At 38.8% G+C, this 26,556-nt stretch overlaps 1 protein-coding gene across 2 annotated transcripts in view; it reads left to right on the top strand.

Annotated features, from left to right (window-relative positions):
- The first annotated feature begins 1,430 nt into the window (after positions 1-1,430).
- sema3aa (sema domain, immunoglobulin domain (Ig), short basic domain, secreted, (semaphorin) 3Aa) overlaps positions 1,431-26,556 on the top strand; it is a 35,323-nt gene continuing 10,197 nt past the window's right edge. The window contains exons 1-6 of one of the 2 annotated variants that reach the window (XM_055054876.1): positions 1,431-1,979; positions 16,608-16,768; positions 17,917-17,979; positions 22,975-23,091; positions 23,797-23,887; positions 23,977-24,096. In XM_055054876.1, coding sequence (XP_054910851.1) covers positions 1,874-1,979; positions 16,608-16,768; positions 17,917-17,979; positions 22,975-23,091; positions 23,797-23,887; positions 23,977-24,096 — 658 coding nt within the window. In that variant the 5' untranslated portion in view covers positions 1,431-1,873. Of the gene's footprint in view, positions 1,980-16,607; positions 16,769-17,916; positions 17,980-22,971; positions 23,092-23,796; positions 23,888-23,976; positions 24,097-26,556 lie in introns of both variants that reach the window. The other variant, XM_055054874.1, reaches the window with a different exon arrangement.

The raw sequence follows: 26,556 nt of genomic DNA, 5'->3' as shown, positions 1-26,556 counted from the left end.
CTCTTTTCATTGTCAAGGACTGGATCGAATTATCTAGTGGAAGGCAGCTAGTTTTTCTTCCCAAACAAGTTGAGTACAAAATGACGAAGACTCCAAAACTGCAGCCTCCAAATTACAAGGAAAACAAATAAAAGGAACCTTCAGAAACTTTTAAAAGAAAATCTAATAAATTTAGATTTAACATACAATTCAAATTTCTTTTCCCTGCTAAGATAAGTGTCTTAAAATGGCGAACCTATTAACCGCCAAAGAACATAGCAACTGTGCATGGAAAGTAAACAAAATTGTACAACTGAAAGAAAAAGTAGGCATGTTTTTAATCAATTTTTCCTGTTATTTTTTGTGACTCACTCTTTTGAAACCACATATCACAAAAAGCAGCCTTCCATCAACAGGTTTTGGTGGATTTTCTCGGGTCTGAATAATATTATTTAAAGTGAATGCTTCAGAATGAGTCAGCCATTGAGATGGAGAAGAAGGTGTGGCGGTTGCTAACAGAAACACAACTCTGAAGAAGTTGAAACAAAACAAGTCAATGGAAAGACAAAGAACTGGTTTCTAGGATATTTTTAATAATGTTGGTGGTATCTCTCATCTAAGAGGAAGATATTTAATCAAAAATTGTATTTGTTAATGAATCAGCATTTTCTCTATTTCTCATATGTATTTTGCTTTTAAAAACAACAAGATCCTCCTACAAATCAAGTAAATTTACTTGACATATAATTTACTAGACAGAAACTGTGGATTATCTATTGAAATCTTGCTGTTTGAATTGCAACTTCTTTAGGCTACAAGTGGAAGCATCCTTTGGTGTAATAGCTGTTTACGATGTGGGCCACATGGCTCTTTACATGGGGTAGCAATCAAATGAGTTTATGTTGCTTACTTGCATGTCCAGTCGATGGAGAGTAGTCACCTTTTTTTCTTTTTTTGTCATTTAAACTCATGCATACAAATTTGAAAGATTCTTTTTAGTCAATGGTTTTATAATTTTTTTGGTAGCTCCCTCTTCTGGATTTCTTTTTATCTTCTTTTTTTTTTTTTTTTTTTTGCTCGAGTAGATTAACTCTGCTTTTCAAACCAGGTAGGGGCACCCAGTGATTAAACTTTAAATTTCATGATCAGACAGTTAGTGGCAGAGGAATTAACACAAGGGAAGGGGTTTCACTGCTGTGAGGGAGAATAAATTAAGACGGGGGGAAAAATGACAAAGAGGAAAGGAAACGAGTGCGGAAAAGTCAAGACTATAAATCTTAACCATTCTACTTCCTCTCTATGACATTGCCTTCATCACTGCTCTCAAGTAATACCCCACCTCCTCTTTCCTCCTGCTCTCCCTCCCTCTCTCTCAGCTGCTCTGCCTTTCCCTCCCCTCCCTCGCTGTGGATGGTGTAGCTCTCTCGCAGTCTGGTGGAGCTGCACACAAGGATTAGAGGGTTGTTGTGAGTGTCTGCTCAAAGAGTGGGAGCCAGTGGACAGAAACAGATTTTAAAAAAATTCTCCAGCAAGAGGATAGCCTTGTTATACTGGATAAGTGTTCTGATTTTATTTTACTCTGCCTCTACTTCTCATCACAGTCGAACTGAAGGGTCTTCACCTGGGGAAAGACAGATAAGCCAGTCAACTATACAGCTTGGATTTTCACACGGGGAGCCATGTGAGCTGTACTCCCCTCTGCCGACTTCACGCAACAGAACTGCCCCAACAGTCTGCACTCCAAATCCAGGAGCTCAACTGGGATTCGTCCACCCCCTCTCTCCCTGGAACCTCTACTTTCAGCGCTTGCTTACCTCAGCGGAGGACACCTTTCTTGGGGACGGGCTCTGAGTGGCCCCCTGGTCTGGAGGCCAGACAGCAGCACTCCAGCACCATGGATTACCTGCTTCGGACTGTAGTGCTGCTGTGCTTCACTTTGCAGCCGGGAAGAGGAGCTGATCCCAAGCACAACGTTCCCAGACTAAAGCTGTCATTCAAGGGTAAGCCAATTCCTTGTGTTTTCTGACTCCAGGTTATATGGGGATTGCTTGTGTGTTTTGCTTTTAAACCAGACCTGCTTTTCTTGCCCATGGGTGCTCTTTAGTGATGTTCTTTTCATCTATTCCTTGCCATGCTCAGTATCCTTTTTTTTCCTTTATCAGAGTAAGTCTATTTCTGCTTCTGCGTTTGTCTCTTGGTCAGCGCACAAGACCCACCTCTCTTCAAAACCTTCTGTATTCCTTCCTCCAATTTCCTTGCTGCTTCCCTCTCACTTACACTGACTGTCTCCAAGAATTCACGATTCTCCTTACAAATGGGGAGATTGTTTCCATATGCTGTGGAAGCACAACTGCCTGAAGTTAAATGTGACATTTCTCCTATTGTGCTGTCTTCTTCTGTTGGTACTGCACAGCCCTGTTAAGTGTAATGAACAGGCAAACCGGAGCCTTAGTTTTGGTGACTTCTGTCCCAAAATCTCCCCCCAAAAAAGAGCTGGTGGGATCTTGCTGCTCATGACATAGAGTGTGTCCTCTTTGATGTATCTCTTTACCGTACAGTTTACGACTTTGAATGCAATTAAATGTAACTTTTGTCACCTATTTGCGCATTTTAGGAAGAGTAAAAATTAATCATGCACGTGGACATTTTTGACGTATCTAGCAAACATGTTATTCTCTCTCCTGTGTTATTTTGAGGGGAGACTGCGGAGCGCCGGTTCTTCCTCTCCTTCTCCTCCCTCTTTCTCTTTTCCTCATCTCGTCTCCTCTCTCACACCCTATACTAAATCAGGCTCCATGTAATAGCAGACAACTTGGACAGAAATAACTGGCAACATTTTTGCCATTTTTTGGGGGGAAATTTTTAGGAAAGTGCACTGCTCAAAGTGTGGTCTTATGACTCTGCGTTACACCCTCTGAAAATTTATGAACAAGCTGATTTGCAGGCAAAAGCATGAGTGTGTGGTTGAAAGGCCTTTCATTCTCTTGATTGTCACCAAAATCTTAGTTGTTTTTTGGGGGGGGACAATCTTAGTGTTTTTCTTTTCTGAGGGAGAATCAGTTGTTGGCTTTAAGCATGGTTTGAAAATGATGTCTGTCACCAATTCATCTCTATGTTTAGACAAGACATTTAGCGCAACTTATGTTTAGAGGCCTGCTATATAACATGCTTATTCTTTAGATGGAGGGCAAGTTGTAATTTTGAGGGCAGTATAGTTTTCTTTATCATCCTTTCAGTTCCCAAATGGATACGATTCCACATGCCTTTGGGCTAAAATAAAAAATGTCAATGACTTCAGCATTTGTTCTGTTGAGTTTCCTTCACAAGTCGTTATCCAAGGCTAAACTGTGATGACATGGGAAGATCGACTGTTGGACTTACCTGCTTCGTGTCAAACTTCCCCTGGGCTCTATCACATCACTTCACACAAAGCCAAGCTTTTAGGGATGATGGGAAAATGTCAGCCCTTCTGCATGCAGGCATCTGCTTAAAGAATGTAAATCTGGTCTTTTGTGATCCTCTATGATGTTCAGTCTGACAAGTGAACATGCTGCCGACAAAAGTGCGAGACAAGAGACGTGTCGCCGAGCATCAAAGTGCGCATTGACAGACTGTACAAGTGATGGATGTGCATTGTCAAATTGAGAAAGCAGGTCTGCTTCTCGTCTTGTGAGATATACAATACTGTAATCTTTTCTTTTTTTTAAACATGCATTTTGGGTTAAAAGTCTTGTTGTTTGTGCTAATGTTCTTGTTAGATCTTGGTGTGAGCACTCAACACCCTCTCTTGTGATTTCCTCTCCCTGGACTGAAAGAGGTGTCTCAGCTTGTGTGCAACAAATGTGTCAGGTCTTGCATGTCCTTCTATATTCAGACACCTGGTTCTTGTGCGTATGCATGAGCTCACGAAATGGGATCTTTTATTGGGCTGTTGAATTCTCTGTTGAGCGCGTGATTATTGTCAGCTGTTGGCTCGCAAGAATGCATCGTGTGCCACTTTCTTCGTCTGCTCACCGGCCATTCATATGTTTCGTCTCTACAGGTGTTTGATGGCTCTCTGGATGTCCATCAGAAAACAATTGTCTGTTAACACCAATAATGTGTGAAAGGGTTGAGGGTATGAGCACTCATTTTTATTGAAAGACAAGCTGTCTGACGTAGAGCAGATGAAGCAAAAGAAAGGGAGACTACATTGGTTGTTAAATGAAGTGTCAGTCATCACCTCTACGCTGCGTGAAGCCAGACTAGAAATTAAGTTCAATAAACAAAAGGGAGGAATTCTCGTGGGAAGGACAGTCAAACAAGCAAATCTCCAGAGCAGGATGGTCACACTCTGACTCCCAGGATAGTCTCATTAGCTATGCAAGTGTATGATTAGGGGTACTCAGATATACACAGAGCATGTAAGCAGAGTCCCATGAAATCAGCCTCAAATGAGAGCTGATGACAAGCCCCCTAGGGACTTGATAGTCACACACAAGTGAAGAATTCTTATCATCTGGGAAAGGACAGGCAAACGACTGCAGAGCGAGCAGTTTGTGGCGAAGAACGATTGAGAAATGGAGACAGGCAGATAAAATGACCTCTCTCGGGACATTCTGGCAGAGCAAGTGGAGAGTAAATGATTTCCCAGTGGGGTCAGTTAGACATTCAGCGAAAAGGTTGCCATTTCACGGGGGACACTGCGATGATCACAACAGTTAATGATTTTCTCTTCTCCTTGAGACTGCAGTAATGCTTACTTCCTCACCTTGACTAATATAATAAGGAAGACATGGGGGTGAAAGTAAATGCTAGGAAGACATTTCATTTCACCACAGATCAACTTGTTTGGATTGCTTATTAAAATGATTACACTTTGAGGGAACGAGAGGAGCCAATTTAAGGTTACTGTTTTACCATAAGAATTACAGGAGACAGTGATACACTTTTGTGAATTAAGGCGGAACCTATAGTCGCATGGATCCCTGAATGGCAATCTGGCACACAGTAGGCAGCCATCAGGAGTAACACTGACCCCTAAAGGTCAGCCGAGGCACAGACATGCCAACAGTGGAAGTGGACATGGCATAAACTTTGGAACTTTGGACCTTTTAGCAATTGAAAAAGAAGCCAAGAGTAAAAAATGTTAGGATATTAAGGGTTAAGTGACCCCACCACACGACCTCTTCATACCATTCTCCTCATCAATCAAAGCAAGAAAAAGAAAGACAGAACAAAACTGTGAAAGGGATTAGACATCCGCAGTTGGCTTGTAAATACACTTGGTGTGGAACTGCTCTCAGGGATGTCTGGTCTAAACACCATTATAAGCCTGTGTATGTCTAGGAGTGACTGAATTCCAGTAAGATAACTGCAGTTTGTATGTTTGTGGGTGTTTGCATGTGTGTTGGTTTATCTGTTCTCATTTTTACCACCTGTTTTTTCTTTGATGTGTGAATTACCATGTGTGTATCACATTTGGAGAGTCTCTCGTCTGTATCTGTCCGTTCTACTGGCTGCGGCTGACAGAGCGGATGTAGTTAATTACAAGGTGTACTCCCAACGCGCCAACCTTGGAGATGCCTGCCTCCATCTCCCTCCTTTTCTCTCGTTCTCATAGTTCTTTCCTTCCCTCTCCTGTGGCTAAGTTGTCTGTGAAGGAACCACAACACCACAAACCCTAAGTGCAATCTTTAAGAAGTCTGTGTGTGGGGGCTTTTTTTTTTAAACTTGTCTCCTTTTTCTGTCTCTTTGATTGCAGGTCAGTTAATACGTATCTTTTCCTTGGTTGTTAGTCTTTTCAACTGTATTTTGACAGACACCCACACACACTCACACACTTACTAAACCTTCATCTTTGCTCCCACGCAGCCGCATTTCAGTGGCACAACCAATGTTTTCCAGTAGCCTCCATTACAATATGCCCCCACGTTAAACTTGAATGTAATTCATTTCCATGCACTCACTCACAAACCCGACCACAGAGTTTGCTAAGCTCCCACCAAACTGGTCCACAAGTTGAAAGATGGTATGATGAATCTGTAAGCAGACACGTTTGTGCTGACTCTTGTTGCCCCACAGATAATTGCCCAATGACACAGCTCAACTTGCAAAAACAAAAGCCATTTGTCCAGCCATCAAGAAATAAGTCACTAGCTTTTTCTTTGGAACAAAACATTAAGCAATTTGACTTTAATTTGTGGAAATGTCTTTTTGATGTCTCTGTGGTAAGCCTGGTGACTAGGGATATAAAATGCGTGGCTTAAAACCTGCCGAAATGTGATGTGACATCGTTTTGCCAGATTGTACGTCTTTTCATGAATCAGAGAGCTGAAACGACTGAACTATTCTCTGTCTGCATGGATAATTACAGCAACGGCCCTGTGCACCACCAGTCAGCTGGCAGAAAGAAAGCTGGTATGTTTTTCCAGTGCTTACAAAATCAGCTGTTTGGAAATGTTTCCTGTCATAAAAAATACATATATAAAATCTTGAAGTGGAAAATGAAGCTTAAATGATTATCTTAAATGATGATAACTCAAGCAGCAGCTCTGTGGTGTAGCTGTGCCTGCAGAATGGCAACTGAAGCAGACAGCCAATCTAATACCAGCATGTTCTATTAAGAGCAGAACAGCAAAGAGGCATATTATTTTGTGCAATAAAGCCCTGAGTATACTCCTCCATTATATTTTTCACATTGACATTAATGTCAATTAAATTGAAAGGTATTCTAAGCATCAGTTCAGTGCTTGGGTAAAGAAAAGAGCTGCAGTCCATGTTGTCTTTGGCACAGTTTAGTCGTTCCACGCAGTCATTCTCTTGTTTCTTATTTGAACGTTGATGGAAACAGACGAATAGAAACAGATGTCAGGAGAAGACATTAAAGAACCTGATTATTGCTATGTTCTTAGCTAAAGAAAAAAACAAAAGCAAAAATAAAAGCAAGAGTGAGGATGTGTTAAATAAACCTTGTTTTTAAATTCCAGAGATGTAGTCTACACTGATAGACCAGAGTATTTGAAGTACTTAAAACAATCCTCTAACTGTGATGGGAAGAGTGTATATAAACAGGTGGGGATCGGAACTATGTTTAAGAGGAAACTACTGCTAAATTTAACTGATACTTATTCTGTGAATTCACTATATATCAAAATAAAAGTAAAAAAAATGGTAAATGTTTAGAAGTGTTAAAAAAAAATTACTTGTCAGTAAACTCAGCTCGTATAACATGTTTTAAATAAAGCCTTAATGCATAGTGATGTCCAATTTTGTTGTAAGTGTTTGTCTAAAAACTGTGAAGCTGTAGAATCTCTACTCAACCTTACCATATCTTGAAAATCTCGTACTGGCTCGTTCCTCATCTTTGGCTTTCTCCCAAGGTTGTTCGTCGGAATGTAGTATATCTCCCGTAAAAGAAAATACATTCAAACACATACAGAACTTATCAAAAAATATGATCAGAAGTCAAAAAGCCACGACAGGAGATAGCGCCAGCAGTGTTTGTGTTTATTTACCAATTAGTGTCTGGGTGTTGCATACATAAAGACTTTTTGGTCTATGTGTACTTAAGAAATGCGCAGGCATGCACACCAGAAAAATATCCTGTGTCTATGCATCTGTGTTTGGGACGCAGGCTTAGGTTACAGCCTTGTGCAGATTGCAGTAATGTGGGTATGAATGGGTCCCACCACCTGCTAAGTCTTGTCAGTCAGATGGAGAAAGGGTGCACCGTTCAATCTGAGCAGAGTCCTGTTACGAAAAAGAGGGACATCTTTAAGGAGAGACGCGCAGAATGAGTGACAAAAGGATAAGATTAGCAGGCAAACAAACACGGTGAACAAGTCACAGGAAAATGTAAGGATTTGTTGCTTGGAATAGGTGTAAGTCAGAGCATTGTGCATTATCGTTAAATTAAAAACAATTAAAGAATTTTTTTTTTTTTTTTGTTAACAGTTTGCTGTGTATTGGTTTTTCTTTCCCTTGACTATTTTTTTCCCCAAAAGAAAAACCTCAAAAATTAACAAATTAAAGATTACAGTTTACACGTAGTAATTCTTCAGTGTGAAGACATTTAAAAAATTCATTTAATTCACAAAAAAGTGTAACACGTTATCCTCAGATATTGTAGCGAGCTGGGATCTTTGGTTTTGTCCTTAGATTTATTACTGAGTCCGTCTTTCGCTTCAGTGTGTTCGATGTCACACTTTGCTGGGGTTACATTCAGATCTCTAGCCTCGCCTCATTAATTTGTAATAAAATGGCAGCGCTGACATTCAGCTACACCGTGCGGCTGACAGGCTGCACTAACAGGCTCAGGCTCCAGACACAGCCATGATAACCACAGCCTGGTTCCTCTCAAAGTCCATCCATCAAACTGCATGGTGATAGCACTATCTTCCCTTTTTCTGCAGGAGTGATATTGTGATAGACACAACCCATTTTAACAGTTTATTCTATTCCATCAGGCTCACATCGGTGCCTTTATTTACATACCAAAGAGAAATGTGCATGTGTGTGTTTTCCCAGACAGCCTGGTTATCCTGTGAGCATTTGAGCACTGTGTGTTAGCGGGATCCCTACAGCTGGCAACTAGGCCCCAAGCAGTCTGTGGTCAAAGCGCTGGTCTCTGCGGTCCAGCCGTCCAATGACTACAGGAGATACACGCTAATGAAATGGTTCCACATTTTACTGCTTTTGTTGTGTGAGTGTTTTTCATGTGAGCTCATGTTTCTGGCTTAGCCTGCTGTCATTATCCTTGATTTTAGGTTTCTGCTGCCTTTATCTCTCACTCTGCTACACTTTTACTGCTTTGCTTATCCCGTCAAATCCTCTAGTGAAATGTGTTTTTCCGATCCGGTCTCCCTCTTCTCGATCTCTCTCTCGTTTTCAGAAGGGGAAGCGAACATAAGTCCAGAGTTGTGGATTAGAAAATCTTTGAGTAAAATTCAACATATTTTCAGGCTATTCAAATGGATGTAAAAATAGAAAATATTTGGATGATTGTGTACAATTTTTATATGCATTTTTTAAATATAAGCTAGAGTTGTTGAAGTGGATCTGGTAGGGATTATTCCATTTTCCTGCAGCATAAATGTTTCCTTCACCAATACTACAATTAGTGTCTCTAGTCATATATACTGTCATTAAAATTAGACACATATCCACTGTCTTATTAAGATTGTTCGTATAAATACGGCTAAAATGAAACTAAATATTTCAAATTTGCGTCAACATTTTTTTTTTGGAAGAAATAGTAAGTCCAGTAATGTATACCCAGGACCTTCTTCGGATATCCGGGGAGTCGATGAAACTTATACTGTTGGAAAATAAAAATAAGCCCAACAGCTGTTAAATATTTAATGGACAAATACATAGCCCTTTAAATTTTGTCTGCCAGTCATAAATCATAGAACATTTCTGATTGTTCTGTGTTTGTACAAGTGATAAATATTAAAGATAATGAATTCAAACAGCTAGCATGTTATTAAATTAATGTCACAAACAAATTACAATCTTCAGTAGTTATGTAATAATGCAAACATTTGTATCATACATATTGTGTCTATTCATTTTGAATGTCACTATTAATGGGGATTTTTTTTCAAAACATACAAAAAAATATGGATGTAATAAAATTATTTACAGTACCTTAAATAAGATTAGGTGCATAAATATAATCAATATGGTTGTTAGTACTAGTATGTATTATGTATATTATTATTGATCTTATTAGTATTTCATAACTGTCTCTTTATTAAACATAGTTACAGACTAATTGCATTCTGCAGACCATAGTGCACCCAGCAATCAGACAGCTGTGTTTTGACAAGCCAAGGTGAGATTCGTCAATCATCCTTATCTTTTTTAAACTGTCTTTAAAGTATGTTTGTCAAACTTCACCTCAAAGCATTTGTGCTTTAAACTCTTATTGTGAAGGTCAGCAAGAATTTCTTTGTCTAAATTTGCTGCATTTATGCTTTGAACAATGAAGACACTTGTCAAAAGTTCAACTTCGCTTAAAAGTTTATTTTCTTAGCAACAGTTGCAAGGCTACGGGAGGCAGAGGACGACTGATGTCGCTTCCTTCGTTGCGCAGTTATAAAGTCAAGAATACAGCAACTTTGAACATTTACTGCCCTTTGGTGATTGAAAGACTCCTACTTTACTTTTACAGCCTTCTGGTGAAGTCACTGTTGCTGCGTTTCACAGAGAATCAAAAAGTGGTGTGTGTGCTGGCCAAATGTTAATTTTAAAAACAGAAAAACAATAATCAGAACTAAATATGTCAATTTTTTTATGTTCTAATCATTAAAATTAGTAGCAACTTTATCCCCTCTGCTTTAAACCCAGGCGCTAGCTGCCACATATTGCACATGAGGGAAATCGGAGAGGAAAAATAAGACGGAAGCCTTTGCAACGGCATAGAAAAACAATCCCTAGAATGTGTATCACAAATGTCATCGATAAACTCTAGTCACAGTCGATTTATAATTGGAGTTGTATTGGTTATGGATCAGTTTGCTTGTGAAAAATAAACTGCTGATTGGTTTTAAATGCCAAAATTGCAGCGAAAATTAAGTCGACACTGAATTCATCCAGTCTCATATTTTCTTTCTGATCTGAAAAGTCACAATAGAGGTGCTCTTTGCCTCAGAGTTCATGGTAAAAATTCACGCTGAAAGAGAACCTGTTTCCTGTCGGTCTGTCACACCTGAATGAGGTCTCTCATAGGTTGGGTTGTGTTATTATACAGATGGTCGCCAGGGAAACCACCCCACACCTGCTACTGTGTTTTAAAAGGAAAAAGCGAAGTGGTGAACTTTTTCTGGCATGTGTGGGCATCCTTGAGCTTAAGATATTATATTAGCGCTTTCTTTAGAAAAGCTTAAAGCAAATTTCCATCGGGCGGCTGTCTGTTTTTTTGTTGTTGTTTTTTCTGTTTTTTTTTTTACATGTGTGTGTTTTGTTTTTATTTTCCAACACCTGTGTTTTGTGGCTGCCATGGGAGCAGCAAATTGTGCTTCTTACTGCACAATTTGCTAACTATTTAAAAGAAAAATACTTAGACATTTTCTAACTATGGCATTTTGGGGTTCTAAATTTCTCTTTATCTAATTATTATTGTGTAGTTTTTGGTTTTTGCAAAGAACTTATTTCTTGAAAATAATTCTCCTTTTTAGAGCATTTGCTGCACAATTAATGGGTGAAACAACTCTTGAAAAGAGCTGCAATGTTCTTATGGAATGCCATCTATTTGCTGGATCGCAGTCAAGTGTTTTCTGCTGTGGGGCTTTTGTGTTTCCCGTCACTCAAATGCACATTTGCGCAGCCGCATGAGGCGACATTCAGATAAACATAATTTAATGCCCCGTCTCCTTTCTTTCATGGAGTTTCATTATTCCGCCATTGCGTGGCATGTAGGCGTCTAAAAATGCCTGCCTGCTTGCTGAATGGGGGAGTGAAGGGCACTCCATAGACAATTGCACTTGAATTTTGAATGTAGTTTTTTTTTATTTTTTTTTTTTTTATTTTCAAAGCTTTGTGATACATGATGCACATTATTTTCTGTACTGAAATATGATAGAGACCCAAATGCTAATTTATGTCAATGACTTGCTTGTACTTGCCAGTTTCAAGCTATACTTCTCTTTATATTTTTTTCTGTGTGCATGAATTAAATAAAAATTTTAAGTGCTTTGGGTGCTTTTAATGAAAATCCCTTACATTGGCAAAAAATTCTCCTTTAGTTTTTTGAGACAAAATCAAGATATTTTTTGGTTTTGCAAAAAAAAAAAGGAACAACTTGATCTAAAGCTATTAACCAAAACCTTTTACTATATTTTTAGATCTAAGTTCACAGTAGCTTTTTTTGCCAAATTAAAAAAATGTACAACTTCAACTGATTATTTTCAAACTACACCAATAGATTGAATTGTGCTTTTACAGTTGTGGCTACTTGACTCCTAAACAGCTGCCCAATACTGTGACAATTAAAAATACTCTTGTCTGTGTATTAGAACATGGTTTTGACAGCATACTAATGTATGTCATAATATTTAAATTAATATAAAATGCTGATGAGATGTTGTAACTTGGTATGGTAATAATCATTTTTGTAATTTTTTAATTTTTTATTTCAAGTTTGGATATTTCTTGCTTGTTAATAAAATTCTTGCCCACATTTGTATTTTGACAATAATAGTATTTTTCATACTCTTTTTTTTTTGTTCCATTCATTGAAACTTAGTACAGAAATTTGTGTCCATTCAGCATTTTGTGCCATTGATTGAAATTAAAATGTATTTTTTTCATACACTAAAATATCAGACTTTTTATTTGTATTTTTTATTTCATTTATTTATTTGTTTGTTTTTTTTTTGTATCTTTGGGTGTTGAGATCCTTTCAAGCCTTTACATTTTACCGTTTTATTTTTCAAGAATGATAAGTATGGTTTTAGTGGCATCTATGGAAGAAGTTTGCCACAAAATTAAAACGTATTTTATTTCACAATTTTCGAAAGATGGCTGTTTTAATATGAACAACAGAAAAACATAGGCACTTCTCAAGCAAGTCATTTGATTTCATTTAAAAAGAAAAACATGCATTTATTGGAGAAAATTTCTCACCGTCTTCACACATTTATTCTCCAGTACAAGGACAGCACAAATAATTTTTCCTCTTCTTTTTTCAACAGTTGACAACCACTGAATTATCATAATTTTTGCTGTTTAGAGTAGAAATTGAACTTATGAGTAAAATATTGTGTTTCAATTATTCCAACACTGGTATAAACACAACTGTTGTAGCATTTTGCAGAAGTGATCTGTTTTGAAGGAGTTTATTATTATTTCTGCTGGTCTGGTGTAACGTTCACTGATACGAAAGGCTGAGTTCTTGCAGTATGTTAATTTTGATGAGACAGTTTTATTGTACGCTCAAGATGGACTCCAGATTTATTCACAATTACATAACAACATGACAGCTGTGTGTCTGTTGGGAGGTCCAAATGGATTTAGCACTTCTGGACACAGGGAATTCACCTAATCTGTGTGTGGAATCCACCTGTCCGTAATTTGAACTAAGTAGAAATGAAACATATTAACGATGGCCCTGAAGGATTGTTGGAGAATATTACGCTCTTTTCCAACAGGGAAGCCCACTTAGTGTTGATTCAGGCGATCCCGAAAGAAAATCTGCATTAAGAAGTAAACCAACTGAGAAGCTGTAGCAAGACTTCAAAATTACTCTCCAATCTGACTTCAGTTGATGTTCAAAGAGCAATTTTCAAGATTTTGTCTATAGATGTCAACAGTACCTGAACACAAATACATGCCACAGTTACTCTAGATTTTCTAAACTATGTATTATTTTTAAACTTCACACAATGAAACACCTTGCATTGGTTTATCACCCAGAACCTTATTAAAATACATAGAATATTGTGTTTGCAGCAAGGCACAGTAGGAAGGTTGAAGGTATGAATAGCTTTCCAGCTGCTAAACATGAGCTTTGTGTGTAAATAAGGATTTGTGACCAAGTTTCCATTCTTTCTTTAAGTAAAGTTAATTCAGAAGCTTAATTAAATCACAAGATTTCAGGGATTTCATGTGAATGCAGGTATGGCGTCTTTTTGCATGTTTGAGTGCATGAGTGCATGTTAGTGCATCTTTATGGCAGTGTAGTTTCAGGTTCCACATGTGGGCGGTAGAATTTGTGATTGAACATGAGCAGAAGGTGCGTTTGTGTAAAAGAAAAGAGCACAAAATGAATACTGAATGGAGAAAGATTGCATGTGTCCGGCTGGATTGTGTTCAGTGAATGTGTACGGAGAAGTTTTTGTGTCAGTATCTGTGTGCACTAAATGGGTTGCATGAGCCTGCTGTATGTGGCAAGGGGGCCACATTCATCACAGTGTTGGTGTGTGTGTGTGTGTGTGTGTGTGTGTTTGGGGGTCCCAGGTTAGGGACCGTGTTCTACATGCTGTTGCTAAACTAGCTTGTGCTGCGTAAGTAAAAACTCAGCTAGATTAGAATTGACTGAACGTATCTGTTTTCAAGTAGAACCTGTGTGATGTGATATATGTATTCCGAGTCACGGTGTAGGTCTAAGAGTGGGGTTTGCATTTTTAAAAATAACACGGTGCATTTATGATAAATCTCCTTTTCCTTTGTGTGCCAGAGTTTATGTTCTCTGTGAATATGCATGTTCTCCGCTCAGTTGCTATATTTTGTATGAGCTCTGCTGTTCCCCGTCTCTTGTGCTCCCATTTCCAAACGAGCGTGTCTGTGTTTAGGTTGGAGGTCCTTAGGTGCTTACGCCCCAGTTCTCTCAGAATTTTTTCCCAAACCACAGCAGATCTCAGCCCAGATAAAGCCCTCTGTGTTTTCGTGTGCACAGGCCACCTTGTCTTTGTCAAAGATCACCACATGGCGAGAGATGTATGTCTGTCTGTCTTTCTTTCTTTTTTTTTTTCTACCTCGGCTCATTTAGAGGAAACCTTTCGTGACAGAGTTCGTGTTGGATTAGCTCCTGGATTCAGCTTGTTTTCACATCACACGGGTCATCACATACAGACTTTGCATGACAACTTCTTTTTTTTCTTTTCCCATCAATTTTGCCATCCCAAAATCTTTTAGCTGTAATTTATTTTCCTGTGTCCATGTCGAGTTTTTCATTGCTGAAACATAAGAATGAAAAACTCTTGACTTCATATCAAAACACATCATCAGTTTCTCTACATTTCTGTAGATTCGGGTTGGTTGCTTAAAAGCAGATTTGAATCAAAGTTCTTAAATCGATGCATTTTCTAAATAATCCCAATCTGATAGAATTGAAGTGGTGACAGTTATGGTAGCCATGTATTTGCAAATGGCAGGATTTTGAAATATAGTAATGATCTCTCCACCATGAAGCCCACACACGTTCCCTTCTCTGGCACTCTACAAATGTTCACACAAACTCATACCCACACCCACCCACTCTGCTTCCTTCAAACGCAAATTCAACTGACGTGGATATGGTGCAACCGTCTTTATTAGGTGACAACCACGCCCCTCTCGCAGCCCCATGCCACCCGCCTGTTGCTCCTTCAAAGTGGATAGAAACACAGTGTCCTTCATCTACCTCCCTTTCCATCAGTTCCTTCTTTCATGTGGACAGATGTCCAAGATCTTACACACCGTGACCGGCTGCCGATGCCTTCTATTACTCCCCAGCAAGCCGCGTTTTATTCTCTTATGTGTATTTATTTGGTTGTGCCTGTTTTGATGTCATGAATCAATGTCTTTGGTGTCTAATCTTGCTTGATGTTTTATTCTCCCACATGTTGTGTATTCAGTAAAACTTTAGTTTTTGTGCAAAATTTAGTTTTAGACTGCCTTGCCTGTTTCAGAAAAGCTAACATTTTGCTTGTTATTGTTGTGAAAAAGTATTAATATCTAGAATAATATTTTAGACACTGAAATACAATAAAACTTTACTGTCCGCTATAGAAATATGTATTAAATATTTTTTTTATTCTTTTGTTTATGTGCACAGTATGGTACTTGACTTTGTATCTTGAAGTGTGAAGGTGTACCATAACTTTAATAATTTTGATCTTTTTTTTCTACATCTTTCATATTCACACTGTATCTATCTTACAACTTAATGTTGTGAACATCCCACTAGAATCGCTTAAAGTTATTTGAAAACTTTCTCTTGCTGCTACTTCATCTCCTTTTGTGGTTCTGGTTAAAATTGAGAATTTTCCCACAAAAAATATTAAAATAGATCAACTTTGCCCAGTACAAATCTCTAGAGGGACAAACCAAACCTGCTATTATTAAAGTTTCCTGAACATGAATCCAGAACAAATGGCTTAATAGAAAATGGCTCAATAGACAGCAGTTTTTCCTCTCAGTTTTTCCTTTGGTTTGCCTCAGAGTTTTGCCTCACAAGTTTCCTCTTCTTTAACATATTGCAAAACTGATTCAATAGTATACACGGTCAGGGCTTATAGCTGAATTTTAAATCTTTAACTTATAGATAAAGTAGCAGCTGGACCTAAGGCCACCAATTGCTTTTGGTTTTCTTCTAGCACTGTAACACATCGACATCTCATACCTTACACGAATCTGTGCATCCAAATGAAACATTGTGCAGAAGTACATTTGCAGTCATAAATCCCTTAATGGTAATTTATGTAATATCCTATTTGCAGATACATGAAACCACCCACGCATAATTCCTTACATGAAGTGTTTCCACTGTTTCTGACTCCATTATGAATTATTCAACCAATCACACGGCTGAGCAGTCTGAGCTCGGTTCCTGATTGTGACATGCTGTGAGTTCTTAAAACTGCTAATGCTGGACTTGAATGGCATGCTTCGGTCTGTGAGCGCCTGCAAATATTTATGTGGACATTAATGAAACATGTAATGTCCTCAGTCATAATTTTGCAGTGCCTCACATTATGATTAGGAAAAGAAAAAAATATATATACATATATGTAATTTCATTTTTTTTAATTATTATTATTTTTTTTATTTAGCTATTAACAAAGAAGAATGTTAGAAAGCTGGAATATATTTACTGGTACTGCTTGTGCTTGAAATTCAACTTTGCATTTTTGTGACTCTTTGTTTGTATTTCTTTCTTTCAGAAATGTTAGAATCCAGTAACCTCCTTACCTTTAATGGCCTGGCAAATAGTTCGGGCTATGACACATTCTTATTGGACGAGGAGCGAGGGAGACTGCTGGTTGGAGCCGAGGACTATATCTTCTCATTTGACTTAGTCAATATAAACAGAGACCACAAACAGGTAAAAAAAATCAAACTCCTTTTTAGTCTGAAGTTTGCTTATATTTGTGTGTTGGAGGGAAACACGCTCAAGTTAAATCTCCTCTCCTCTGTTGCCCAAACCCCCCTGGAATCCATTACTTCATCTCTCTTTCTCTTTGCCTTCATTCCGCCCACCGTCTGTCTCAGTCCAGACATGGCTGTTCGTAATTCCATTACTCCACCTGGACTAGGTTAGCAGTCTTTTTATCTGATTCGGGCTGCTATCAGACACACGGGTCTGACATGGAATTGCCTGCAGGCTGCAGGGAGCTGCACAGGGAAAAGAAACTGATGAAAAATACATGTAAAAAAAAAAAGAGGAAATGTGTCCCTGAATTTTGTCTTTTGTTTACAAGCGTTGCTTAGCATCATTACAGGAAAATGCCAAATAGCTGCTTAGGTTTTCATGTTAACAAAATGCAGCTGATGCACAGAGGAGATGGAGCACATTATTGGACTAAGGAAATATGAGAATGTATTAATGCATGAACATGTATGTGCATATATTTCCATTGTCTACTGACATCTGTGTGCCCAGGAGAGGAAAGAAAGAGCTCTGTCACAACGGCGTCCTGAGAGTATAATCATCTTAGATTTACTTAAATACAGCTCAAACATGTACACTTATTCCTTCAATGTGTGTTCATAATTAATGTGACACCAGGGGCCACATGTGAATAACAGTGAGATCAAACTCCTCCAAGTCAAGTTGCAAAACACAACTTTCTGACCATATTTGAAGTGAAAAGTGCAACCTTATGTTTTAGATTTTTAACGAGAGAAAATCTGAATGAGAACAGCTGCTGAACACCCCTGAATATTCTCATCTCATCTCTTTCAGTGTATTTTACAAAAACACATGGCGCGTTTTACTTTGTGAAACTTGCTATTTATTTCAATTTGTTTTGCTATGAGCTGTTTCACGTGCTTATCGGGAATACGTTGTATTCAGAATTTTAGTCACCTAAAATTGATCGATTTAAGGCAAATTCAACTGAATTTCAGTGGAAATGCATCCCTTTATCCCCCTGGTTTACAGCTTCCCTGCATTCGTCTCATGAGAGGACATATTCATCTTTCTCTCAACCTCCATTCTCATGTGAATTTGTCTTTCTCCTTTTTGCACAGATTGCGTGGCCTGCCACCCCCTCCAAGAGGGATGAATGCAAGTGGGCAGGGAAGGATTCGGCAGTAAGTCCCTCATTCTTTATGGCATCATGTTTGGATTCTGTCCATGGACTGAATATTCCTTATCCATTCAATTTTCTTTTTTTTTTTTCTCTGAATCTTTTCAGATGAATCTAAATTGTTATTTAGAGTAGAAGTAAGAATCTCGATGGAGTATTCTTAGAAGGGACAATAGAACTGGAGAGCTAGAAAATTACCTCTGATAAAGGTGATGTTCCATTTCACCTCTGCCACATTTAACCCTCTACGGGCCGGTTCACCGTTTCTCAGTGACACCTGCAAATAATCTTACGGATTGAGTGTACATGGTACATAAACAGGGCAAGGACACTGAGGTGATTTGCTTTCACGATGCATAGATTAAATTGTGGAGCATGTTTATGTACCAGGCTTCCAGCATGCATGTGAATTTTTATGTGGAAATCTTTTGTCTGAATCCATGTTATCTGACAGCATTTGTTGGCTCACGTGGGCAAATCTGCTCGAACACGGACTGCATGCAACCGACTTTGTATGCTCACTGGTGTTAGTGTATCTTATCTTTGTGTTGCTGTTTAGAAAGGCCCTCTCAGTGTTGTATCTGATCTCAATTTCATGGTTGGATGAATTTCGAGTGCAGGGCTGCAGGTTTTGTAGGATTATCTGGAATTGCACACATCCTTTTGAAACTTGGCGGCTCCTCTGGGCTCAGAGTCAATGGCAGATTTCTGGGTTTCGCTTAAAGTGAAAATGATCACCCCTTGCAAAGTCATTCGTTCCCTTTTTAGAAATTCAAGAGCTTGGCATGTGGCAAATGCAAGCTTTAAAGCCATTGATTATAACTTTATGTGATAGATCTACTAAAAGTAGTGTATGTTAAGTGAACAGACTGTGCAATTCGCAATTGTGAAACATAGTAACAGCAATATCAAGATGTGGATTTTCCTTGGCAGGATCAGAACATGTGGTCAAAGCAGAATCAAACATGAGTGATGCTAGTCGTGTTTCTTGAATTTTAGTAACCTGGTTTCAGCTCCAGGTAAATAGGGTTGAGTTTCTACCAGCTTTCCACATCTCGCGATTTATCCATTAGTTCATTTATGTTTGGAAAACAGCTGAAGCTCAGTTTGGTTGGACAAAAAGTGAAGAGCATTTTTCAAGTCTTGTCACAGATTGACCAACTAATCAGTTGAGTTTAATTCTGGCCTTTGACTGGGTCATTCTAATACACATGCACCCTCCAAGGTGTTAGCCCAAACAATCTTACAGCTACTCTGGCTTGTTTTTCCTCTGGAAACTGAACCTCCACCCTAGCCTCCCGTCTTCAGTACCCTCTAACATGTTTATTTAATTGCCTGTACTTAGTTGCACTTTTTCCCCCACATGAACACCCACAGCATGATACTACGACCGAGATGTTTAACTGGGTGGTTTTGGGGTAAAGTGCAATTCTACTTGCATTGTGAGACAATCTGGAAAACAGATTTGAATACTTTTGCATTCCAAAGTACATGAGCAGTGCACTGGCACTCCATCACACAGAGGAAAGAGTTCACAGAATCGCACAATAGACAAAATTAGGTATTTGCATGCTGTGAAAATGTTTACCTATGAGAATGAAGCGGTGAGAGCAGAGACGGGGTAAAACACAGAGAGGCCTTGATTAGGACATTACCAAAGCATTCAGAGCTCCCAAAGCAATGCCTTTCTCTAAACCACAATTTACAGCCATGAAGCAAATGCAACAGCTGCCCCCCTGTAAAAAATGCCAAAGGACTTTATTGCTATCCCTCGCCCAGCGACTGTAACATTGTCCAGGTTGTTGCACCACAATGTACTGAAGCATGAGTTCAGACACACGACTCGAGCTTTGTGTTGAAATTCCTGATGTCATTTGTGATTTGCTGCCCAGTAATCATAGAAAAAGAAAATCAAAATCCAGCAATTTTCTTGTAAATGTCCAGTACATTTTATGGATTTACTCAGAGATCCTGTCCTTTTTTTTTATTATTATTATTATTTTCTTAACTTACCCACACATGTCCAAATCTGTCCACCCATTTCTGTGATGGAGAGTCATACTCAATACCCTGTCCAAAAAGAGTGATTAAATGTATCCAAAAATGAGTCATTTATTCTCCGTGTGGATTTTGTTTGTCACGGTTTGTGATCAAGAAAACGGTTTATTACTGGAGGGCAACTCACAGCTGCACTCGTGTCACTATTCCTAACACCTGTCAGTGTTTAGGTGCAACTTTACCTACCGCATAGCTGACGAATCCAACAAAGACACCCGTGTTAAATTCTTAACACAGTTGACCCTTGAGGGGCTTTATTGAAGTTGATGAAATGCACATAATAGGGCGTGAGAATGATGTGAGCAGACAGAGGGCTTCGGCAGTTCAACGAGAGGAAACACAGAAGGTAAAGTCGTTAAGGAACGGAGACCCATTCATTCAAGGCAGCAGCATTACATGCAGGTTCAGTCATATAAAATGTCTGACTGATTATTTTAAATGGATATTACTAATACTTTTCACTCATTTTGTGTGGAATAAGTGAATATAAACTAATCTTTTTGAACAGAAATTTAGGTGTAAGATGAATTGCCCCCCTAAAGTTACTTTCCTTAATGGGAATTTGACACCAAGTCCTATGATTGCAACTAAAATGACAGCTTTGTAACTGCTGTTATTAACACACCTTGTTCAATATTTGAGAAGGCAATGTTATGGCATACTGTTTGAAAGATCATTTTCAAAGATCAATCGTTTGTCGTTTAACGTTGGTACCAAATTGTGTTGGTGTCGATTCCTTTCGTGAAACCAGAAAGGCTTCCAGTCAAGAAAACTTTCACCCTCTAGCTACCCATGGAAGCATAAATCCCTATTTTTATCGTTTTGCTCTCGGGCTAACAATCTAGCCATTGAGAGCCAGCCAGCAGTTCCCTCTAACTCCATCCCTACAAAACGGAGAGAGCGGTCAACCTCTTAAACAAGAAACTAAAGTACATTATTTCTCAGAATGTCAAAGCTTCTTCTTAAGTAAAATTGCCAAGGAAGATAAAATAGTTGGAGCTGAAACAACACTTTCTGCCCTTTTGAGAAAAATCCCCCCACCCCACCCAAAAAAAAAAAAAACAGAAATTTCTATGCTGCAGGAAGGACTGCTTCTTGTGATCACACTGTTAATTCATGCTGCTCTGGAAAATGTCATCACTTCAACCTGATGCCCTGCATCCATTTTTGCCTCACATCATCACATAATCAGAATGAGGCGTCTGTGAGCTTGAAAGTCTGAACAGAATGTGTGTTAAAGAAGCAGGAAAAGAAAAGGGGTAATTTGCCTGTCATCTAATGTGATGTGTTCTGTTTTTCCAAATCCTCCTGCAGCTGTGTACCTATTTGTTCGACGGATATTGAGCATGTATTTATAATTGGGCTAACCTGAGCTTAATCTCTTAAACATATGTGCCTAAATCAGTTCCTCGAGGCTGCTAATAAGCCTCCTGCATTAACCAATGCTGCTGATTAGCGCCCTAATAAACAGTCTCACACCGCTGGGACCATCAAGAGTTAGAAGAGAGCCAAACCAAACAGTTTGTGAGAATTCAAGCATATGGATCATTAAAAGAGCTGCGGCTGATTTTTCTGATTTGACGTCCAGGTGGGGTTTCCTTGATGGAGACTTTGCCTCGCAAGTCTTTCCAAACCAACTGGAAAGTCGCTCATATAGTGGATTTTAATCAAAGCTGTTCCCCAAGCCCAGATACTTTCTCTTATTAGTTAGTCTTTTTCTTTTTTTTTTCAGTTTGAAGACACAAAATGCTTATGAAAGTATTCCTACATCTAAACTTTTTCTTTTACATTTTCTTACATAGGCATATTTTAGGGGATTTTTTGTGACAGAACACAGAGTCATACATTATAATGAAATGAAAGGAAAATTTCCACTCAACCCTTTTACCAGGATATTCATCTCTGCAATTATTTGCAATAGGTTGCCTTCCCAACTTGGTTAATACACCCAATCTCAGTCAGATGGTCTTAAGTAGCCAGTCTCATTTTTGGTCTGGGTACAGTCAATAAATATACAGACAACTAACAGACCATACTTTACTTTGCATTGAAGGTTTCTTTGAGATGTTGTCTTTTCTTCAACCAGCAAAATCAAGACATTTGCACCCATGTCCTCTCCAGTGTTGACTCTCCAGTGGAGAGCGATATGCAATTTCTATTTCTAAGCCTGGGATAAACAAGAGACCTCTGTGGAGAATACCAGACAGATCAGGAATAAGTTTGAAGCAGGGTTAGTTTCTTACATACTTTATCAGTCTTTGGAAATCACACAGACCACTATTCACTCTGTCATAAAAATATGGCAAAAGTATTCCACAACTGCAGCCCCACTAAGACCGAGCCATACTGCCAAATTAACAGCCCGGTCAAGAAGAGCATAAATCAGAGAAGCAGCCAAGAGGCACATGGTCGTTTTGGAGGAATGCCAGAGATCCACTGTACACATTGGAGGATCTGTTGACAGCACAACTATTAGTTGTCCCCTGTAAAAATCTGGCTTTTATGCAAGAGTGGCAACAAGAAAGCCAAGATTGTCCATCTCCAGATGTGCAAGCCTGGTAGAGACATGTAAAACGTGACCTGGCACAGTTGTGGTGATTATGGTTGTGGTGGTTCTGCAAAATGTTAACTCAGTGGATGAATGCAGATAAAGCCAGTTTTTATGTTTTTATTATATGTATGCATTACTTTCCTTTCGGCTTTTTTTTTTCAAATGTTTTACATAAAATTGCTGTAATAAATTGTCTCGTGACAAGATATAGAAGTTCGGTAACTATGATTACTTTTACAATTTTCTTTAAATTTTCTTTACCAAAATGAGACTTCCTACTGAATAACAGAGATACACTGTCATTTACCTACTTTGTGTTCTGTATATTTCTTGTATAAATTCATCTGTAACATTGAAGCCCTTGTGTTTCTTTCACTTGTGTTTCAGAAGGAGTGTTCTAATTTCATCCGGGTCCTTCAACCGTATAACCAGACCCATCTGTACATCTGTGGAACAGGAGCCTTCCACCCCATCTGCGCTTATCTGGAAATGGGCAAAAGAGCAGAGGTATTTGATTATTTAATATACCCCGACATAATTTAAAAGTTCTAGGTTTTTTAATAAATTGGTGGATGTGCACAAGGTAATTTAAATGAATGCTTGCTTTTCGTAAGGAGTGGCAATGCCGCTGCCGAATCTGAAATGTCTACCACTGCAATCATCTTTCCATTTGTGTGTTTTTTTTTTTGTATGATAAAAAGATGGGGCAGCAAATAGTTCAGTTGTAGTAGTTAGATATTAAATAACTCTTCTCTTACATTAAAGATTAATCAGCTTTCTCAGTAGAGGGCTGCAGGGTAATCAATGCACCAGCATGAGTTCTGCAGACCAATAATGGGCAGAGGTGTGAGTGCTTTCACCATTAAGGCCTTATTTTAGACATTTGTTCACTTGAGCTTAAAAAAGTGCCATCACCGGATGGAAAAAAAAAACATATTACTTATTTTTGCTCTTTCCTGCTTTACTTTACACTTCACTGTTGCAGAAACTGTTGCTGACCTGTGGCAGAGCAGCCCAACTGTGTTATAAAAAAACAACACATTACTCACTGCTCATGTCAGGGTGAATTTGTTTTGCATCCCAAACCCAAAATAGAACGCTATAATGAGAATATATTGTAACTCGAAACAGAGACTATAAATGTACCTTCAACCGGGCTTATATGTGGCTTTCATTAGCCTCAAGCTGAACTTTGACTCCCTTTCACCACAGGACAACATATTCCGACTGGCCTCCCAATTTGAGAACGGCAGAGGGAAAAGCCCCTACGACCCCAAAATGCTTTCAGCGTCACTCCTGCTTGGTGAGTCTGACCACTGCCTTTATGACCTCAAGGAACACGGTTGCTGTGAAGATGGTTCTTTATTTCTGACTGCAACAACTCATCGGCAGATGGAGAGCTGTACTCTGGAACATCTGCTGATTTCATGGGAAGGGACTTTGCCATTTTCCGTACCCTCGGAGATCATCATCCAATCCGAACAGAGCAGCATGATTCGCGATGGCTTAATGGTATGATAAACTTCTTCTTTAAGACAGAAAATGACTGATCTGTAAGACACCTGCTGTCTTACTTCGTAGCTATACCACGTGTATTAATGTCCAGTTGTTCAAAAAGAGGTCTCTTTTGCTTAAGAATTATAGTTGGTTAAAGACCAGAATCACCAAAAGAATCGACTCTCATTTTAATGCTTTAATTAAAAGTTTTGGCTTATTTTTTTTATCTAAGTGAAAAAATGAGATAAACCCATTGCTTCAGACGTCAGTTTTAAGTGGGGACAGATATGTTGTAACAGCAGGATGCAAAGATTGTTAAGGCCTGCAGCAGTTATTTCTGTTCTAGCCTCTTTGCAGGAGAAAAACCTCCTTTAAATTTTAAACTTTCTGTTTGAAAACTACACCAGCTTCCCACAGCTGAAGCTTCCTGTGGAGGAGATGTCATGAGGCAGGGATCAGCCACCAAGAAGTGGACTTCGATGTGGCCACACTAGATAGTCGATGGAGGAAATGGTCAACATTTGGACTTCCTCTACAGTTTCTAAGAAATATTATTATTTTTACAAGCAAAAGAGCGTAAAAAATTAAAATGGCCTAAAAAGCAGCAGTTATTTTGAGAAACCAGCTCTAGCAGCAAAATTGTGGGTATTATTTTTGGCTGAATCATAAACTACTCATGAACCAATGAAGCAGGAGTGCAAAACGTCTCGGCTTAGAGAATCTAAGTAAATGATCGAAATTCAAAGGTTGGTTAATGCTACATATTTGTATCAAATTGTGGCCTTCCTCTTCAACCAAATGTCTTTTTGGCTTTTTAAATTTTCAACTTTCATCAATATTTACTTGTCAAGTAAAATTGGATAAGTGTGGTCTAAACCACCAGCACAGCCCATAATTAGAAAAAAAAAAAAAAGACACTGCTGATCTTTTCATTTGACTTTGAAGGATTTAATTCTCCCCTAAGCCTCAGGTCTTGAAACATTTCCATTCATGTGCAGACTTCAGGTATCAGAGCTCATTCAGAGAGCCACTGGATTTCTCTTGTTCTAGTAAGATTAGAGCTGCAGGGAGGGTTATTGACTTCTCAGTCTCTGTGGCTATCTATCACCACTGCAAGACGACTGAGAGAGCCACAAAAGGTCAGTTAGAACTTTTCCCTCAAGCTGTGCCATCCCTTTTCCTCCCTCTTTCCCACAGAACTAATCCACTTTCAGCTGTTTTGCTGTAGTGGAGTCAAATTCCTTCCAATTCCTCTCATCCCACCCATACCATCAAAATCACAAATACTGGTCTCGGTGGTGCTGATTACTGTGACATAATAATAGGAGTCATTTAGAAGGGAGAAGTCTTTGTTAAAGCTCTAATCCCCATCAATCTTTCACCTTGTTCAAACAAATACGCCGGGGATTGCAGCCATTCGGCTCTGCAAAATCCAATGGCATCTCAACAAAGGGAGGATTGTAATTGCATGGATTACTGGGGAGGGGATCTCCCATTGAGCCTTTATCAACAAAGTTACATGGTACTCGAACGTAACAAGAGAAATAATATGGAATGAATCAGTAATACCGCATGATTCTTAAAGGATTTAGGGTTAAATGGTAGTTTAGAGTTTGCTAGGTTTATTTATGGATTTCTTCACATTCTCATTCACTCTGAATCTGGCTCCAGTAACCTCTGAATAAAGAACTCTTTTGTCGATAACATGTGTGATTAATTGAAAAACGCTTTTTAAGCTTAAAAGATTTCTGATGGTGTACATTTAGCAGCCCATATTCATCGTAAAAAGGTCTCAAGAAGTCTATATGATTTATAACGGAGTTCTCGCACCAACGCGGGCGATTATAAATCTGCTCCCCGCTTTGGCTGCACTCTCCTTTTTCACAGCTACTCCATATCCTAAAAGGCTGCAGAGATGTAACATGGCACTGCTTGTTTCTGCCCAGCTAACCCCCAAGCTTTTCAGACGCAGGCTCGATTTACGCCTTGTGATGATGCCCTTAGTGGTTGTGATAACTTTCTGCTCGCTAGGTACCTATTCAGGCTTTTGCCGATTAGCTTGGATATTTTTCTCAAACTTATGGTCATTATATATTTATTCAATTGTTATTAAAGTTGCGCCTAAGCACTGACAGGTGTTATGTGTTTTTGTGAGGATGTGGTATGGAGACAGTGCTTTTATTGAATCTGGATCTGGAGCACTTATGCCAGGTAAAGTCAGATAGTGTAGCAAATGGCGTGGGGTTGTTAGCAATTTACTGAGGTATAAGTCAAAATACAACTGAACAGATTTCGGAGTTCTAACATAAGAGTACTGGAATTGAAATAGGAATTTAGAAATAAATAGACACGTCATAATCTGGATTTTTGATGTCCCTGAAACCTATCCAAGTTATTTATGAATAGACATTTGAAGATGCCATGTCCTGGACAAACATTTCATTAAAATCCAAGCAATGTAAAAGTTTGTTCTGG

The sequence above is a fragment of the Poeciliopsis prolifica genome, unplaced genomic scaffold, assembly GCF_027474105.1.
Source record: "Poeciliopsis prolifica strain line A6 unplaced genomic scaffold, Auburn_PproV2 SCAFFOLD040, whole genome shotgun sequence".
Lineage (NCBI taxonomy): Eukaryota > Metazoa > Chordata > Actinopteri > Cyprinodontiformes > Poeciliidae > Poeciliopsis > Poeciliopsis prolifica.
The sequence above is the reverse complement of the archived record's forward strand: the minus strand, read 5'-3'. Positions and strand labels throughout refer to the sequence as shown.